This window comes from Schistocerca serialis, chromosome 8 (genome assembly GCF_023864345.2).
Source record: "Schistocerca serialis cubense isolate TAMUIC-IGC-003099 chromosome 8, iqSchSeri2.2, whole genome shotgun sequence".
Lineage (NCBI taxonomy): Eukaryota > Metazoa > Arthropoda > Insecta > Orthoptera > Acrididae > Schistocerca > Schistocerca serialis.
This window is the reverse complement of record NC_064645.1, coordinates 470,258,338-470,277,980: the sequence shown is the minus strand read 5'-3', so window position 1 is coordinate 470,277,980 and position 19,643 is coordinate 470,258,338. Positions and strand designations below refer to the sequence as shown.

Sequence of the window (19,643 nt, the reverse complement as noted above, 5' to 3'; positions counted from 1 at the left end):
TATCAGTTTAATAAGTCACAGCTGCAAAATTCTAACACGAATTCCATACAGACGAATGGAAAAACTGGTAGAAGCCGACCTGGGGGAAGTTCAGTTTGGATTCCATAGAAATATTGGAACACGTGAGGCAATACTGACTCTACGACTTATCTTAGAAAATAGATTAAGGAAAGGCAAACCTACGTTTCTAGCATTTGTAGACTCAGAGAAAGCTTTTGACAATGTTGACTGGACTATTCTCTTTCAAATTCTAAAGGTGGCAGGGGTAAAATACAGGGAGCGAAAGGCTATTTAAAATTTGTACAGAAACCAGATGGCAGTTATGAGAGTCGAGGGACATGAAAAGGAAGCAGTGGTTAGGAAGGGAGTGAGACAGGGTTGTAGCCTCTCCCCGATGTTATTCAATCTGTATATTGAGCAAGCAGTAAAGGAAACAAAAGAAAAGTTCGGAGTAGGTATTAAAATCCACGGAGAAGAAATAAAAACTTTGAGGTTCGCCGATGACATTGTAATTCTGTCAGAGACAGCAAAGGACTTGGAAGAGCAGTTGAATGGAATGGACAGTGTTTTGAAAGGAGGATATAAGATGAACATCGACAAAAGCAAAACGAGGATAATGGAATGTAGTCGAATTAAGTCGGGTGATGCTGAGGGAATTAGATTAGGAAATGAGACACTTAAAGTAGTAAAGGAGTTTTGCTATTTGGGGAACAAAATAAATGATGGTCGAAGTAGAGAGGATATAAAATGTAGACTGGCAATGGCAAGGAAATTGTTTCTGAAGAAGAGAAATTTAACATCGAGTATAGATTTAAGTGTCAGGAAGTCGTTTCTGAAAGTATTTGTATGGAGTGTGGACACGTATGGAAGTGGAACATGGACGATAAATAGTTTGGACAAGAAGACAATAGAAGCTTTCGAAATGTGGTGCTACAGAAGAATGCTGAAGATTAGATGGGTAGATCACATAACTAATGAGGAGGTATTGAATAGAATTGGGGGGGAAGAGTTGAGGCACAACTTGACAAGAAGAAGGGACCGGTTGGTAGGACATGTTCTGAGGCATCAAGGGATCACAAATTTAGCATTGGAGGGCAGTGTGGAGAGTAAAAATCGTAGAGGGAGACCAAGAGATGAATACACTAAGCAGATTCAGAAGGATGTAGGTTGCAGTAAGTACTGGGAGATGAAGAAGCTTGCACAGGATAGAGAAGCATGGAGAGCTGCATCAAACCAGTCTCAGAACTGAAGACCACAACAACAACAACAATATTTACTGCATTTTTGTATATTCTCCTTTCATCAATTAAATTCAATATCTCGTCCTTTACCCAAGGATTTCTATTAGCCCTTGTCGTTTTACCTACCTGATCCTCTGCTGCCTTTGTATTTCATCTCTCAAAGCTACCCATCCTTCTTCTACTGTATTTCATTCCCCCGTTCTTGTCAATCGTACCCAAATGCTCTCCCTGAAACTCTGTAAAACCTCTGGTTCTGTCAGTTTATCCAGGTCCCATCTCCTTAAATTCCCACCTTTTTGCAGTTTCTTCAGTTTTAATCTACAGTTTATAGCCAATAGATTGTAGTCAGAGTCCACATCTGCCCCTGGAAATGTCTTACATGTTAAAGTCTGGTCCCTAAATCTCTGTCTTCCCATTATATAATCTATCTGAAACCTTCCAGTATCTCCAGGCTTCTTCTATGTATGCAACCTTCTTTCATGATTCTTGAACCAAGTGTTAGCTATTATTAAGTTATGCTCTGTGCAAAATTCTACCAGGCGGCTTCCTCTTTCATTCCTTACCCCCATTCCATATTCACCTACTATGTTTCCTTCTCTTCCTTTTCCTAGTATCGATTTCCAGTCACCCATGACTATTAAATTTTCATCTCCCTTCACGATCAGAATAATTTATTTTATCTCATCATACATTTCATCATCATCTCTTCATCATCTGCGGAGCTAGTTGGCACATAAACTTGTACTACTGTGGTAGGCGGGGGCCTCGTATCTATATTGGCCACAATAAAGTGTTCACTACTCTGTTTGTAGTAGTTTACCTGCATTCCTTTTTTTTTTATTAATTATTAAACTTACTCCTGAATTACCCCTATTTGATTTGTATTTATAACCCTGTATTCACCTGACCAGAAGTCTAGATCCTCCTGCCACTGAACTTCACTAATTCCCACTATATCTAACTTTAACCTATCCATTTCCCTTTTTAAATTTTCTAACCTACCTGCCCAATTACGGGATCTGACATTCCATGCTCCGACCTGTAGAATGTCAATTTTCTTTCTCCTGATAACAACGTCCTCCTGAGTAGTCCCCACCCAAAGATCCAAATGGGGGCCTATTTTACATCCGGAATATTTTACCCAAGATGACACCATCATCATTTAACCATACAGTAAAGCTGCATGCCTTCGAGAAAAATTACAGCTGTAGTTTCCCCTTGCTTTCAGCCGTTCGCAGTACCAGCACAGCAAGGCCGTTTTGGTAAGTGTTACAAGGCCAGATCAATCAATCATCCAGACTGTTGCCCCTTCAACCACTGAAAAGGCTGCTGCCCCTCTTCAGGAACCACACATTTGTCTGGCCTCTCAACAGATACTCCTCCATTGTGGTTGCACCTATGGTACGGCTATCTGTATCGCTGAGGCACACAAGCCTCCCCACCAACGGCAAGGTCCATGGTTCATGGGGGGAACAGGATGTGTATACATGCCCAAAGCAGCAAAATTGTTAACAGTGATACCCAGCATTTTGGATAGGTTTAATGATAAAGAATTGCTTGAAATGTCACACGTGCATTGTTAGTTCACTGATTCATTGAAAGAGTAGCACTATGACATTATACTCAGCTGGTACCAAAGTGACAGGAGCCATGTCATACGACTTTTTAGTCTGTACATAGGTGCCTAAGAGAGAGCAGACCCTTCATGGTTAAAATGGGAGACACTAGTCGAGCAATATATGGCAGTATACACGATACTTAATTTACAATAATCACCACCATTAGAGTTGATAATTTCCCACAATGGATATGACACTCACAAATGCTGCCTTTACTGTATGTGTAACTCCTCTTCCCTCATCAAACAGCACCAGGGAGCCATCAATACAGCCAAGCAAAAGCTTCTCTTCATCCGGACTGAAACTGTGGCAGCAAACTTGAGTCTGTAGAGGGACAGAGGTAACTGCTGTTCGCTGTAAACGTGATTTACTTATCTCGTACGTGCAGCTCTCCACTGTCACTTCGCCCTAAGAATGAATGGGCATTTATTATTGTTGAAGGCTTGTTAATATGACTGCAGGAAATAGAACATAAAGATAAGACAACAGTAAGACTCACTTTTCTTGACACCTTCTGCTCTACTGAATGAATGACATTTGGCTGTATACAGCTGAAAGATACACTGACTGGATCAAATTCTGTTCTATAGTAGCACAGCAGCTCGAATTTTGTCCTAAAAAAATAAATAAAAATATAAAAAATGTTTTTATAAAATTAAACACAACACGCACAGAATAAAATAAAAAAACGTTGGTTACATAAGCATAACGTTAAGTGAAATTGTTCTGACTTTTCTGTGAGACAAACTATAAAAGACAACATAATGAAAACTTCACGAACACCACGAAAAGTTTGAGCTTTCATCAGGTAACTGCAAATGAAATTTGACTAAACAATTCAGCATTGTCTCTCACATTTACTTTTTGAAGACTAACATGCTGGAAAACCCCTTATTTCCTTGCTAAGTGTGTGTGTGTGTGTGGGTGTGGGTGGGTGGGTAGGGCGGGGGGGTAGAAGGTGCATGTGCACACTGTACCTTTTCCACATGTGTCGTCACCCCGCTGTCTGAAGTGTCACTGAGCCTGAGGGTGGCACTGCAGGCTGTCACATTTTTGTACCATCACACAGGAAGGTTGTAGACACTCTATGTCAAAATTCAAACTTATTCATCATAATGGGAGACAAGTATGGGGTTTTGCACAGTCGGTACTGAACTGACCTATGTCATGAAAACCACGACCAAACTTACTGTTAAGAATACCCTGTAATATACTCAAAAGGAAAAGGGCAAAAAGTTAAAGTAAGATGGTCACAAAAGGAACCAGCCAAAATTGGCTTTATGCAGTATATCCTGCGCAAAATGGTTACTTAATAAATAACAATGGAATTAAAATCACACTCCATCTTCTTCTTATTGTAGAACTCCTGATAGTCAGTTGTCTAAATCAGCAGTCTGTCAACACGCCAGGATGATTCGCAAAAAAAACATGTTTTAGGAGCACAGGAGATTGATCTGTTAGTAAAAAATATCCAAAAAATACTGAGCCTGGTACCTCAAGGCAGCAGGGTGTCTCAGTGAATGGTGAAGTGTAGATGATATTTAAAGTAGTAACAAAGAGCTTTACCGCCTCAACATTCTGCCAACATTTAGATCTGAGGAGGGCCATTACTGATACGACACTGATAGTACTCCGCATATTTTCCCCTCCTTCGTACCCACTCCTTGACTGTCAAACTTTATTGGAAGTTTCTTCCTTCTCAAAACAAAAAAAGGGGGAAAATGTAACAACAATAAAAGAAAAACAATGCAGAGTACAGTGAATGAAGCAAGACTGTGAAAGGAGCATAGACACATAATGACTTACCCAGTGACCATATACACATGGACATTTGCTCTGTCCTGATCTTTAACGACTGGACTCCACGGATAAACTTCATCACGAGTGCATCGCCACCAAATAAGTATCTGCAATTCAGAACAGATATAAGCTAAATAATTCCATTAATTGTATGGCTTTTATTATCTTAACATCAAAGTTCTGAGAGTAGATTAAACACACAGCAATTTTTGTGGTGGCACGCAAATTTCAAGAAATTACACTAAATGGCAGAATTCAGTAAACTAATCCAATAATCAATAGATAATTTGAAAGATCCTGTACAAAAATCTTGAGCCAATATTTTTGTTGCCAATATGTTTCTTCCACCGACAGCCATTTGAATTAATGCTGCTAGAAAGCTTTACTTAGGAAACCCAAATAAGAAGCAATTATAGTTTTGATCTAGAAGCATCATCAGGCTATTCTCAAATAACATAGCAGATCACATACTTACTTTTGAGGCCAGAAGGGTGAAATGAACACATTCTCTTCATTCACCTGTCTGACACACTGTATATCCTATTTTCTCTATACAATTTACTGAACACAATTTTCTTATTTCCTGTTTCTGACTCAAATATGCTGGTATCAGACAACATAATGGAAAGGACATATTCACATTACACATCAATAGATGATTCAAATCTCCCTTACCCATTATCCCTTAACAATAATCATTCAGACAGAATTGTACTCCAGATTGGTAGATCAGCAACAAGAACAATCAGTGCTGGGTATAAGAGTATGTACATGTAAGAAAGTATGTGTGTTCGCTAACAGCAGAACTGTATGAATTTTGTGTTCCAATTCTGTTAATCAAATGTACTTATTTATGTCATGTCATACATATATTATAATCAAAGAATGGAAAGTCTCGGATGAAATAAAAACAATATTATGGAAATGACAGATTACTGCTAAACATTTTAATTTTGGCCAAAAGGCCTTCTTATGAAATAGAAAACCCTCACACACCCACACAAGCACAACTGACACACATATGATCACTGTCTCTGGGCACTGTGAGCATATCCATAATCTTATAATTATCTTATTATATTATCTCATATAATTATAGAGTGGAAATGAAAATCCCAGTGACTCTTACTTATGTTCAGATAAACAATGAGAAGACTTGGGTCGAACAATAATTATTAATTCTTTATGATGATTTATCTAACTCAAATGACGGCTCATTATATAAATTAATTTTTTCAATGCAAACTTTATTGATTTTATGACAATTTGTGTGTTGATCAGACTCCTACAATGGTTTAAATCACAGCCATAATAGACAGAAAGAGCCTAAGTGGATATATATTGATAATATACTAATTCCAGTTGTTAAGTTATTTCACATATTTGTTTGAGAGACAAATATCAGATTTACTTGCAGAAAAACAAGTCATTCAATGACTCAGCACAAGTACTGTAGTACATGGCTGTTGGGATAGATTCTATTTTGACCCGAAGAAACTAGAGCAGAACATCAAGTACATATTATATATGGCCTTTTTTGCAAGTAATCTTTGTATATACTTATTAAACAACAACCACTGTCTTAATGTGATTTCATATGTTTAATGGAATGTGATCATGTTTGTGATTAATTACTGTAACAGACATTGTAACTTACACATTAAGTTACATCTGGTTTTCCCTGCAAGAAGAGTGTTTATTATTAACATTAATTGTAAATTAACTCTTTTTGAGTTTGTTAATGACAATAACTAACCTCAAATAGTTTTAGGAAACTAGTAATTTTTATCACAGGTTTAGCTGTTGCCTTAACAGAAATCTCAACTTCTGTGTTTGCTTCAATTTTTATAGGGAATTAGTAATTTTTAGCTCAAAGGATTAAAATATAGTCAGTAGGCTTATTTTAATGTTATTTGTTCACTGTCGTGACCTGTAATACACTGCATGATCCATAATGCAGCCGTACTGTGAATACTGTTCTCAAACACAGGTCGATTTGGTTGATGTTCAAAAGCATCTGGAAATCACCCTGTCTACTGTCAAATGAATGGCACCTGCTGCAAATCACCTCCCCGGTATCTGTGGTACTAGTATCTAATGTACTTCAAGTACTATCCTCTCCTATGGACACCGTCTCCTCTATATGAAGTACAGGATCTTTCATTATTCATCCACTTGATCGTGAGTGACATGTCAGTTGTAGATTCATGCGTACTTTACAGGGTAGATAAGACACAGAGAGGACTAAGGGTGTTTACTGATCCCCCTAACCAACAACCCTCCTCATCCCTCCTGACTGCATCCAGCTGCCCTACACTGCCCCCACCACATCCCTGCACACTCCCACAAGCAGTGTTACACCCTTCCCCAACCCTACCCTACTATTTCTCTCCCTCCCCACCCTAGTCTCCTCCATACCCCAACAACCACAGAGTTCTTCTACTATCATTCGAAGATGCTCGCAGTCTGGTCCCATTGGCCAAAGACAACTGGTCGTGTGTGTGAGTTGAACTTGTGTGAATACTGTGAGTATTTTACTTTAGAAGAAGGCCTTTTGGTCGAAAGCTCAAATGCATAGCAGTCTTTATGTTGTGTCTGTCTGCGACTCAATATGTCCTCTATAAGGTGTGTAGCAACCTATCATCTTCATAATAATGTCTTTAATGGCCACATAGGGTCAGTCATCATTTATAGGTAGAATAAGGGGGAAATGCAATCAGTACCAAACAGGACTAGCAGAGGTTACTCAACATACAGAGAGAAAGGTGGTATGAACAGTCACAGGTTTCTTTGACCTACAGGAAGTGTCACAGAGATGATGTGACAATTGAACTGGCAGACTCTTGAAGATAGATGGAAACTATCCCAAGAAAATCTACTGACAAACTTTCACACACCGGCTTTAAAAGATGACTCTAGGAATATACTAGAACCACCTACATATCACTCCCATAGGGATCGTGAGGATCAGATTAGCTTAATAATAGCATATAATCATTCTTCCCACACGTCATACATGAATGATTTGCGAAAAAGCCATAATAACTGGTAAGTGGGACATACCCTCTGCCATGCACTTCACAGAGTATAGATGTAGAGTAAACATAGAACTCCTCTCTTCACACAACTGATATCTCCAATCAAAGTAAGTATCTCTCTACAATATTTATTCTATGAGATGTCATGGTAATCAAAATTCTCCCTATAGGAATGCTTTAAGAAACGGCAAGACTCAGCCGCCTTGTGGTACTGTTTAGTCAGGAGAGCTAGTATTGATGAATGCAGCAGAATCATCTGTCTCTACAAACCTGACCCTGTTTAACAGTGACTACTTCAAGTGTGAGGACTTTCAGTGCAGTGCAGCTATGGCTACATACTCTACTCACCTTCTCTTTCTGTATTTCACAGTTATGCTTTAATGAATGTTACCATATAATATTGTATTTTTTCATTATTTGATGTGTTACAAGCCATTTTTGTGAGACAAAACAGCCAAAAACAACTAAGCACGCACTCTGTAATAAGGAGTGCCAATAAAGTTCTATATAGTCTATAAATGAATATCATGTTTCCAAGTAGAGAAGGAATTAGTGAATTTCATCAAAATGCAAGAGGTATTACAGAAAAAGTTAGTGAACTGCTTATAGATGGTGACTCTGAAATTATTGGTATATCGGAGAACCACTTAAATAATTTGACAATTTAGAGGCTTCCTTTACCAAGATACAGATTAGCTGGCTGTTTTTCAAGGAGTTCCTTGCGGGGTGGGGGAGTGGCTGTGTACGTTAAAAACAGTATTCTATTTGAGTCCATAGACATATCACGACACTGCACTGAACAGATATTTGAATTTTGTGCAGGGGCAGATGAATTTAGTGAAACTAAACTTCTAATCATTGTTGTTTATAGGTCCCCTAACTCTGACTTCCGAGCATTTCTGCTCAAGCTACAGAGGGTTCTTGATTCACTTTGTAGAAAGTATCTGAAGTTAGTCATATGTAGTGACTTCAATGCAAATTTTGTATATGATGGTGCAAGGAAAAGGATGTTGGTAGATTTCCTAACTCCATGTGATCTGATGCAGACTGTGTTTTTTACATCTAGGGTGCAAGGGAATAGTAGCACAGCCATAGACAATATTTTTATTCATTCTTCACTACTAAATGGGCCTTCTGTTAGTAAAAGAGTGAATGGCCTTTCAGACCATGATGCACAAATGTTACCACTAAAAGGCTTTTGTACTCTAACAAATGTCACATATAATTACAAACTATGTAGGGAAGTTAATCCAATAACAGTAGACTTTTTTAAATCTTGTCAAGGAACAAGAGTGGTAGGATGTTTACAATGCTGATACCACAAATGATAAATATAATGCTTTCCTTAAAACATTTCTCATGCTCTTTGAGAGCTGCTTTCCATTAAAACGTTCTAAACGGGGTACTAGAGTAATAGGCAGCCCAGGTGGCTGACTAGTGGGATAAGGATATCATGTAGAACAAAGTGGGAATTATACCAAAATGTTTGGAGTAGTCACAATCAAGTTACAGAAGCCCCAATACAAACAGTATTCTAAGGTGCTTAAAATATTATTAGGAGAGCAAAAAGGCTGTTGTATGCAAATAGAATAGCTAATTCACAGGATAAAATTAGAACCATATGGTCAGCTGCAAAGGAAGTGTCTGGTCAGCAGTACAAGGTTGACGATTTAAAGTCAGTTCGTATTAAAAATATTCCTGTTACCGATAAATCAGATATATGTGCATTATCTAACAATCATTTTCTGAGCATTGCTGATGAATTAAACAAAAATTTAGTTTCTACAGGGAATCACATAACTTTCTTGGCAAATGTCTTTCCGAGATTGATGTCTGAAATACCCCTCTGTGACACATACAAGGTGGAGATTGAGTCATTAATTAAATCACTGAAGACTAAGGACTCTCATGGATATAATGGAGTACCTAGCTGAATATAAAAGTACTGTGCTGCCCATGTTAGCCCTGTATTTAGCCATATTTGTAATTTTTCCTTTAGGAATGGTCAGTTTCCTGAACAATTAAAGTACTCAGTAGTAAAGCCACTTTATAAAAAGGGAAAAAGGGGTAATTTAGAAAATTTTAGGCCTATTTCTATGAGATCAGTGTTTCCTAAAGTTATTGAAAAGGCTGTGCATGTAAGGATAACTGAGCATTTTATATCACGATTTGCTATCAAATGTACAGGTCGGATTTAGAAATCGTTTAACAACTGAAAATGCTATATTCTCTTTTCTCTGTGAGGTACTGGATGGGTTAAACAAAAGGTTTCGAATGCTACCCATAATTTTTTATTTAACTAAGGCGTTCGATTGTGTTGATCACAAGATATTGCTCCAGCGCAATTGGTTCACCTCTTACTTTAGCAACAGGCAGCAAAAGGTCATTATCCACGATGTTGAGAATGACTGTGATGTGGGGTCTGAGTGAGTACAGTCAAGTGGGGGGTTCCTTAGGGATCAGTGTTGGGACCACTCCTGTTCCTTATTTATATAAATGGTATGACCACTAATATTACGGGTAACTAAAATATTTCTGTTTGCTGATGACACTAGCTTGGTAGTAAGGGATGCTGCGTACAACATTGGTTCAGTTTCAAATAGTGCAGTTCATGACCTAAGTTCATGGCTTGTAGTAAATAAACAAACACTAAATCACAGTAACACTCAGTTTTTACAATTTCTAACATACAATTCAATAAAACCTGATGTTTTAATTTCACAGAATGGGCATATGATTAGTGAAACAGAACAGTTCAAATTTCTTGGTGTTTAAATAGATAGTAAACTGTCATGGAAAGCCCACATTCAGGATCTTGCTGAAAGACCTAATGCTGTCATTTTTGCTATTCGTGAATGGTATGTGAAGTGAGTGATCGTTCAACACGAAAATTAGTCTACTTTGCTTATTTTCATGTTGTATGGTATTACATTTTGGGGTAACTCTTCCCATTCTAAAAGGATATTTTTGGCACACAAGTGGGCGGTTCGGGCAATAATTGGCGTAAGTTCATGAACCTCTTGTTGACCCCTGTTCACGAGTCCGGGTATTTTGACATTGGCCTCTCAGTATATATATTCCTTACTGTCATTTCTCGTTAACAATATTAGCTTATTCCGAAGAATTAGCAGCTTCCACTCAGTTAATACTTGGCAGAAATCAAACCTGCATTTGGATCAGACTTCCTTAACACTTGGGCAGAGAGGTGGGCAGTATACTGCTGCATCCATTTTCAATAAGCTACCACTCAAATTCAAAAATCTTAGCAGTAATCCACGTGATTTCAAATTGAAACTGAAGAGTTTCCTCATGGTTCACTCCTATTCTGTCAAGGAGTTTTTTGAAAAATTAAGCTGATTTATGTTGTATTGTTGATTGCGTTTACTTAAACTTATGCATTGACTTTTTTCGGGTTCATAAAAATTATATTTTTATCTGTTATTACTTTTATGTTGTAATTTCATGTACTGGCACGTTTCATGACCTCGGATATTTGGTCCTCAATTGACGCGTAAATAAAAAATAAATAGAGGACTCAAAGATGTGGCTTTATTACAAATTTCAATAAATCTGAATCTTCTGATATGGACGGCTCTTCCCTCAGTTGTGTCATAAATGATGTGAAAACCAGTAAATTTATTTGTAATAGCACCCAAAATTAATAACAAATGTTAATTTCAGACATATTGCAATAAACAGAAACACACCACTAGATATTAAAATAATTTCCACCGGATTTCACAGCCCTGTGTAAGAGTCGGAGTAGTGTTCTGTTTCTCGGGGTGGTGTGTTTATTATTGGGTCATTGTGTGAGAGAGTGTGTGCAGCGCATATGTGTGTCTATTGTTGACAAAGGCCATTGGTCAAAAGCTTTAAGTGTAAAAATCTTTTTGTTGTTCCTATCTGTGACTCAGCATCTCCACTATATGGTGAGCAGGAACTTCCAGGAACTTCCCTTCTCATAATATTGTTACATTCCATCCTGGATTTTCCATTGTTTGCTAATTAGTTGATGGTTTGGGTGGGTGGGAGGGTGGGTGGGTGGGGGGGAACCAAATAGTAGGATATAAGATTTGAAGTGGTGCTGGCCCAATAATAAACACACCACCCTGCGAAAGGTTACTTCAAACATATATATATGTATATAACACTATGATATCAAGGTCATATACACATCCAACTTCTTAAAAACACTTGCACTGAAACAGAATACTACTACAACTCTTACACAGGGCTGTGAAATCCAGTGGAAATTATTTTAATATCTAGTGGTGTGTTTCTGTTTATTGTAATATGTCTGAAATTAACATTTATTATTAATTTTGAGTGCTATTACAAATACATTTACTGGTTTTTACATCATTTATGACACAAGTAAGGGAAGAGCTGTCCGTATCAGAAGATTCCGATTTATTGGAATTTTTAATAAATCCAGGTCCTTGAGTCCTTTATTTATTTTTTATTTACACATCAAGTTCCGTCTGACCAAATTAAGGAGCAAATATGCAAGGTCATGAAACGTGCCAGTACATGAAATTACAACATAAAAGTAATAACAGATAAAAATAAAATGTTTATGAACAAGCAAGAAATTTCTGAACATTTAGCCAATCTTTGCATCACATTGAAATCTTATCAAGATCTGACTGAATATTTATGCAGCCTCTTTCAGATAGTACTTCGTTATAGATAACTGCATTATCTGCAAAAAGTCTGAGGTTATATTAATATTGCCTGCAAGGTCATTAATATACAACATGAACAGCAAAATTCCAACACAATTCCCTGAGACACAACTACAATTACTTGTATATCTGACAATGGCTCTCTATCCAAGATAACATGCTGCATCCTCCCTACCAAGAGGTCCTCAATCCAGTCACAAATTTCATTTGATACCCCATATAACTGTACTTTTGACAATAAGTGTAGGCATGGTAATGAGTCAAATGCTTTTCAGATATCAAGAAATACTGCGTCTATCTGACTGCCTTGATCTGAAGCTTTCAAGTATGTCATGTCAGTTGGGTTTCACTGATCGATGTCATTGGGATAAGAAAATATCTGCACTACTACACTGTCATATACATGTGAAATATACAATGTAATACAGGAGACACAGTTAAAATTAGCATCCCTCCCCTCTGAATGTGAATGCAGTTTTCAACTTCTGAAATGGAGGAAACAGCTACAACAATGGGCAGTTTTATGCAATAATCAATTGTTAACATTCTTCTGTCAGAATTTCAGTTTATTTCATCAGTGAAGTTAGATGTTTCTCTTAGCGGTCTGCAAAATGGCTTTCTCAATAGAAGAAATAATTGAAATTGTGCAAGCATATGTGGGAACAGATTAAGGAAACTCACAAAATTTTCAGGGTCAAGTATCCGCAAAGAGAGCAATACAGTGTCTGTATAAAAATTGGCGCACCTGCAGTCAATACAAAATATAGAATGACAAAGATTTCATTCAGTTCACACACCAGAAGTTATTGCAGACATTCACCAAAGAATTTTCAGAGCCCAAAGAACTCTGAGACACGTAAATTGGCCCAACAGGTGCATGTAAATAGGAGTTGCCAGTGAGTATTTAAAAGTCTTGATTTGAAGTCATATTGTGTGACAGTTGTGCAGTAATTATGGAAGGATGAACAGTCAGGAATGTGGAGATTAATGCACATGGCTTTTGAATAACATCAATCACGGTTTGTTAGATTCTTTCAACTACATCGTGAGTGATAAAGCATGGTTTCAACTTTCCAGTCATGGGAATTCAGAGAACACGTGGTGCTGGGCAATAGCAAAGAAATTTTCATCAAACAGAAGAAGCTCTAGTTGCAGTCAACAAGAATTTTGCATAGCCTGGCAGAACCTATTTTTCCGATGGGATGAGACAGCTGGAGGATCACTGGACCAAGTGTATATAACTCAAAGCAGACTATGTTAAGAAGTAAGGTGAGTTGCTTATTTCGATGCAAAGTTCAACACGTTTCTTTCGTGCTGGTTACTAAATCACATAATGTCACTACTACAAACAAAGGGTGCATGCAACCAACTAACACCCAGTTTTTCTTTTAATGAGTTTTAGTGCATTTAATAACAGTAAGAAGTGATGAGCAACCAAGATAATCATAATCCCTTCTTGAAGAATACGCAAACTTACCATGTCTCCATTGACATTTGATGACAATTTTCTCTCCAAGCGCCGGCCAGATGGTCCAGCCAACTCCAGATTTTGTACTTTTGGTTCCAAACGACTAATTTTTTCTGATACATTGCAGTTTGTTAGTGGTTTCACAAAGTAAACAAGTGTTACCTGGTTATCATTGTATGAAAAAATTAAGTGCGTTTTTGTGAAAATAGCTGAAAAATAAAACATATAACAGTTAATTCTCTTCTGTGGAAAAGTAACTGCAATTGGCTTTTATTATACACATATGGAATGTTGATAAAGTGGAAGTTGTTACATTCATGAAACACAAGCATAAATTCAAAAAGTAGACTACACTACTTGGAAGATTCTGTATACTTTGGCCTACACAAAACTTATATTAATACCGGAAATTTAAATGTTAGTAATGTTGTAATATACAGATCTTCAATTAGGAAGTGGGAGCTTTCATGAAAAAAGTTGATACATTTTTATGCTGTTGATCAGACAGAAAGATATAATGACACAAATGTTATTGTTTTAATCTGAAATTCTTAAAGGAGTATTTCAGAATTAACTTTTTGTCTCAGTCACACAGTTCCCTACTCAACTGGCTAGTGATAGTAGTATTGTGACTAGGCAACAAATTCATACAACCATCTGAAATTAAATGTAGCTATGTCTTTCCCGTGAAAACCTGATAGCTCATGATCTAGTAGTATTGTGACTAGGCAACAAATTCATACAACCATCTGAAATTAAATGTAGCTATGTCTTTCCCGTGAAAACCTGATAGCTCATGATCTACAGTCAGATATATTACATAAATTAGTATAATGCATGGTTCCAAAATAAAACAAAATCATTAAAGGTGGCAAATAACAGGGCAATTTGAAGAATATACTGTATATTTCTGAGTCCTTAATGATAAATTTCTAGGTGTCTAATTGCATTCACATAGGAAGCACGTCTTCCATCAATTATTTCCAGATAATCTCAGAAATTACATTATCAAGGAAAATGTAAGAACTTTGACAGGTGAATTTTGCAAAAAGCCTAATAATAGTACTAAAATCAACAGAACTATCTATTCTTCAGGGGAGGGGAGGGGTTAGGGATAGGTCCACCAGCTCAGAGGAAAGCACCAGGTTTGCAGGATAAGCATGTGGAAGGGAAGGATGGTAGTTGCACGAGCTAGGCATGTGACGGATGGGTGCTGATGAAGTGTAATGCATGATGATGATGATGATATGGAAGCTTAGTTTGGGCGGAGGTGACAGGACAAAAGGAAGGGAAACTGTTCGATAGAGGGTGTGGGGGCAGTGTTTATCAGAGGTTGATGTCAGAAGGATTACAACAGTGAAGGATGAGTTGAAAGGATAACTCCTAATTACATAGTTCAGAAAACCTGGTGCTAAAGGGAAGTATCAGATGAGGGCATAAAATAATAAATGGATCATTTTGTCAGCCGCCACACGCATCTCCTAATGTAACCAAAAATTTTAGAGAAAACCTCAGTTCACTTGTATGTAAGCTACCCAAACATACTGTATTCATTGGTGGAGACTTTCAGTCATCAATTAATTGGGAAAATTACAGTTTTGTTAGTGGTGGGAGTGATAACACATCCTGAAAAACATTACTAATGCCTCCTCTGAAAACTCCCTAGAACAGATAGTTAGGAATCCTACTCATGACAGAAATATATTGGATGTAATGGCAAGAAATAGACCTGACCTCTCTGAGAATGCCAACATGGAAAGCGATATCAGTGACCACGATGCGGTTGTGGCAACGATTACTAAAGTACAAAGGACAACTAAACCAAGCAGAAAGATATATATGTTCAGGAAACTAGATAAAAAATCAGTAGCGCCACATCTAAATGAGGAACTGAAACTTTCAGCACAGTGCACAAGTATCTAGACAAACGATGGCTGAAGTTTAAAAGAATAGTAGACCATGCACAGTATAGATATGAACCTGGTAAAACATTCCACAACAGGAGGAAATCTCAATGGTACTCAATCACTGTAAAGAAACTTCTGAGGGAACAGAGATTACTGCGTAACAGGTGCAAAACAAAGCGTAGGACTGTAGACAGAGAGATGCTGAATGAAATACCTTTGGCTGTCAAGAGAGCAATGGGTGACGCCTCCAATGACTACTGGAGCAGAATGTTGTCAAATGATCTTTCACAGAACCCAAAGAAATTCTGGTCGTATGTAAAGGCTGTTAGTGGCACCAAAGTTATTGTCCAATCGCTAGCAAATGATAGAGATTAGTAAAGCAAAAGCTGAAATGTTTAAACAATTTTCAAATGTTCCTTTACAAAGGAAAAACCAAAAAATTTGCCCCAATTTAATCCTCATACCGTTGAAAAGATGAATGAAATAATTATCACTGTCAGTGGTGTTCAGAAAAAAATTGAAATCATTAAAACTGAACGAAGCTCCAGGCCCCGATGAAATCCCTGTCAGACTCTATACTGAATTTGCGACTGAGTTAGCCACCCGTCTATCTATAATGTATCGTAGATCACTCAAACAAAAAACCATGTCCAGTTCTTGAAAAAAAGTACAGGTCCCACCTGTCTACAAGAAGGTCAGTTGACACAAAAAATACCGTACTATATCCTTGACACCAATATGCCATAGAATCTCAGAAGATTTTCTGAGATCAAACCTGAGATACCTTGAACTTCATGACCTTCCAGTGACAACCAGCACGGATTCAAAAAACACTGATCATGTAAAACCCAACTTGCACTTTTCTCACATATCATACCAAAAGCTTTGGATCAGGGCAATCAGGTAGATGCAGTATTTCTTGATTTCCAAAAAGCATTTGACTCAGTACCACATCTATACTTACTGTCACTATCAAGTGAAATTTGAGACTGGATTGAGGTCCTCTTGCTAAGGAGCACGCAGCACATTTTCTTGCATGGAGAGCCATCATCAGATGTAGAAGTAACTTCACATGTGCACTAGGGAAGTTTGTTGGGACCCCTGCCATTTATAGTATACATGAATGACCTTGGAGACAATAGTAACTTCAGACTTTTTGCAGATTGTGCAGTTATCTATAATGAAGTACTATCTGAAAGAAGCTGCACAATATTCAGTCAGGTCTTGATAAGTTTTCAAAGTGATGCAAAGATTGGCTACTTGTTCAGAGATGTAAAACTGTGCAGTTCACAAAACAAAAAAAACTTAGTATCCTGTGACTATAAAATCAATGAGTCACTATTGGGAACGATCAACTCATACATATACCTGGAAATAACACTTTGGAGGAATGTGAGATGCAATGATCACACAGACTCAGTTCAGTCGTGCATAAAGCTGGTGGTGGACTCTGGTTTATTGGTAGAATACTGGGGAAGTTAAATCAGTCTACAAAGGAGATTGCTTACAAACCACTCGTGAGTGGTTCTAGAATGTTGCTCAAATGTGTGGGGGCTGTACCACATAGGACTTACAGGGGATACTGAATGTATACAGAGATGGGCAGCACAAATGGTCACAGGTTTGTTTGGTCCATTGGAGAGTGTCACAGAGATACTGAAGGAAATGAACTGGAAGACTCTTGAAGACAGACGTAAACTATCCCAAGAGAGTTTCAAGAACCGGCTTTAAGTGATGACTCTAGGAATATACTACAATCGCCTAAATGTCACTTACATACAGATAATGAGGATAAAGTTAGAATAATTACTGCATGCACAGAAGCATTGAAACAATCATTCTTCCCATGCTCCATATGTGAACAGAACCTACTAAAGGTACAATGGGACATACCGTCTCCCATGCACTTCATGGTTGTTTGCAGATCTAGATGTAGATCCTGGTAGCGCAAGTTGTAAAGCAGCCACTGGACTTGAGAATGTTGTGTCCCTGGGTGGTCACCTTTGTTTTTGGCCACAGTTCAGCAGTGGTCATTCATTCAGGTGGAGAGCTGAGTGCTTGTCATACCAATATAAAAAAATTGAGCAGTGACTGCAGAACAGTTGATACACGATGTGGCTGCTTCCACAGGTGGCCTTGCAACCTGCTGCTGCCCTCCACGTGGCAATTACCCACCCCCAACCCTCTTCTGTTGCTTAGATACCAACAACCCCTTTGAAAAATGTCTCATGGTGGGGGTACATTTCAATCAGTTTCCTTATACAAGTTGCCGAATATACAATTAACTATCAGTGTTAATAATTAAAAATTATGATTTACCATCTCCCCATGAACCATGTACTACCTCTCCCCCCCCCCCCCCCCCCCACCATGACTGATATGGAAAGTGTACAAGCAATATGTATTACCAATTTTGGCTTATGGCAGTGAGACATGGACTTTGATACAGAAATGTCTTCAAAAACTTAATGTTGTTCAGCAAACAATGAGGAGATGCATGCTGGGAATTAGAGAGAGAGTAAAACATAAAATCAGATCATGGACAGATAATAGTGGAAGACTATGACTGCAATGTAATAGCAACGGTTATACAATTTGATTGCCACCCCCACACAACATTTACTGCAAGTAAGCATTAGGTCTACAATCCTATTTCATTTCTTAAAATTACTACTACTAATGTCACAGTTACTCACCACACTGCAATAGTTTGCTTAACTTAAACAACACAACATAAACAATATGCAAAACTTACCATCAGCAATATATTCAGAAAGAAGTTTTCCAACAAGATACTTGTCAAATGAAATTTTTAGTATGTCACCAGTAAAAATGTTTATACATATTTTAGCAATAAGCCCAGAACTGAAAATCAGTTGCAAGAGGCTGTTGTCCCTCCAGTGACAATAGATCACTTTATGCTGAATCAAATGTTCCTGTAATAAAGTAACCTATGTATTTCACAAAATGTTTAAAATGGATACACAACTTAGTATTTTTCCATAGTTACCTCTAAATCTTTAATTGACTCTCTTAACTTGTTTGGTCTTTTATTTCGAACCACGCATGTGATTCCTCTTTGTTCCGCAAATGAACGCTTCCCTTCATTGTAGGGCGAATCAGACACGTCCTTTTTTTCTAAATACCTGAAACAAATTTCGAGCTATATATTTATTGTATGTATATGGTTAGCGACGAAGATGAAATAACGTTAAATCAATAACTACCTGAAAGCACCGAAGTCTGTGTCTTTAATAACTATTTCATCTTTCAGTGTCCAGAATCGAGCTTGACTTAACAACGTTAACATCCTTCATCGGGACATACATACAAATGTCCAGTTACTGCTATATACATTCTGACAATGATTTAGCACAAATAAATGCTGAGTTTATTTTATCATCCATTATTAACTATGACTGTGAAACAGCTTGTACACTCAAACACAACACATAACAATCCATCGCATGGCCAACTTTGTAAACATAAACATTGGCATCTCCGTCATTATTGTCACTTGAAAGGCATAATATCTGTGATCTTCGGATAAATAACAGCATCTGCGATTAGTGTTCGGCGATGCTATGAAATATCGACATTCTTGGCATTTCTAATTGTATCTAGGCATCTTCCAGGTTAGCAGTTGCCGGGGAAAAACACCCACATTTGTAAATATGTCACAATAAAGCCCTATCATGTTCGAAATGGTTTCAGAGACGCGTAGCCTAATGACAGGTTATTAAACACTTGACAAATTATTTTAGTGTTATTGTTAATATGTTGTTTTTACACCCTTATTGAAACATAGCTCCAAATAAGTGAGACATAAACAGTTTGAAATCAACTTTAAACAGTCATTCAAGGAAAGCAAAATGATAACTCTGT

General features: G+C 37.6%; 1 protein-coding gene across 1 annotated transcript in view; it reads right to left on the bottom strand.

Moving 5' to 3' along the window:
- LOC126417189 (WD repeat-containing and planar cell polarity effector protein fritz) overlaps positions 1-19,265 on the bottom strand; it is a 59,624-nt gene extending 40,359 nt beyond the window's left edge. Inside the window, exons 1-7 of the mRNA XM_050085097.1 lie at positions 18,986-19,265; positions 18,769-18,904; positions 18,514-18,694; positions 13,861-14,060; positions 4,667-4,767; positions 3,360-3,474; positions 3,062-3,268 (exon numbers count right to left, since the gene is read on the bottom strand). Of these exons, the coding sequence (XP_049941054.1) occupies positions 3,062-3,268; positions 3,360-3,474; positions 4,667-4,767; positions 13,861-14,060; positions 18,514-18,694; positions 18,769-18,904; positions 18,986-19,068 (1,023 nt within the window). The 5' untranslated portion in view covers positions 19,069-19,265. The remainder of the gene's footprint in view (positions 1-3,061; positions 3,269-3,359; positions 3,475-4,666; positions 4,768-13,860; positions 14,061-18,513; positions 18,695-18,768; positions 18,905-18,985) is intronic.
- Between the last annotated feature and the right edge of the window lie 378 nt (positions 19,266-19,643).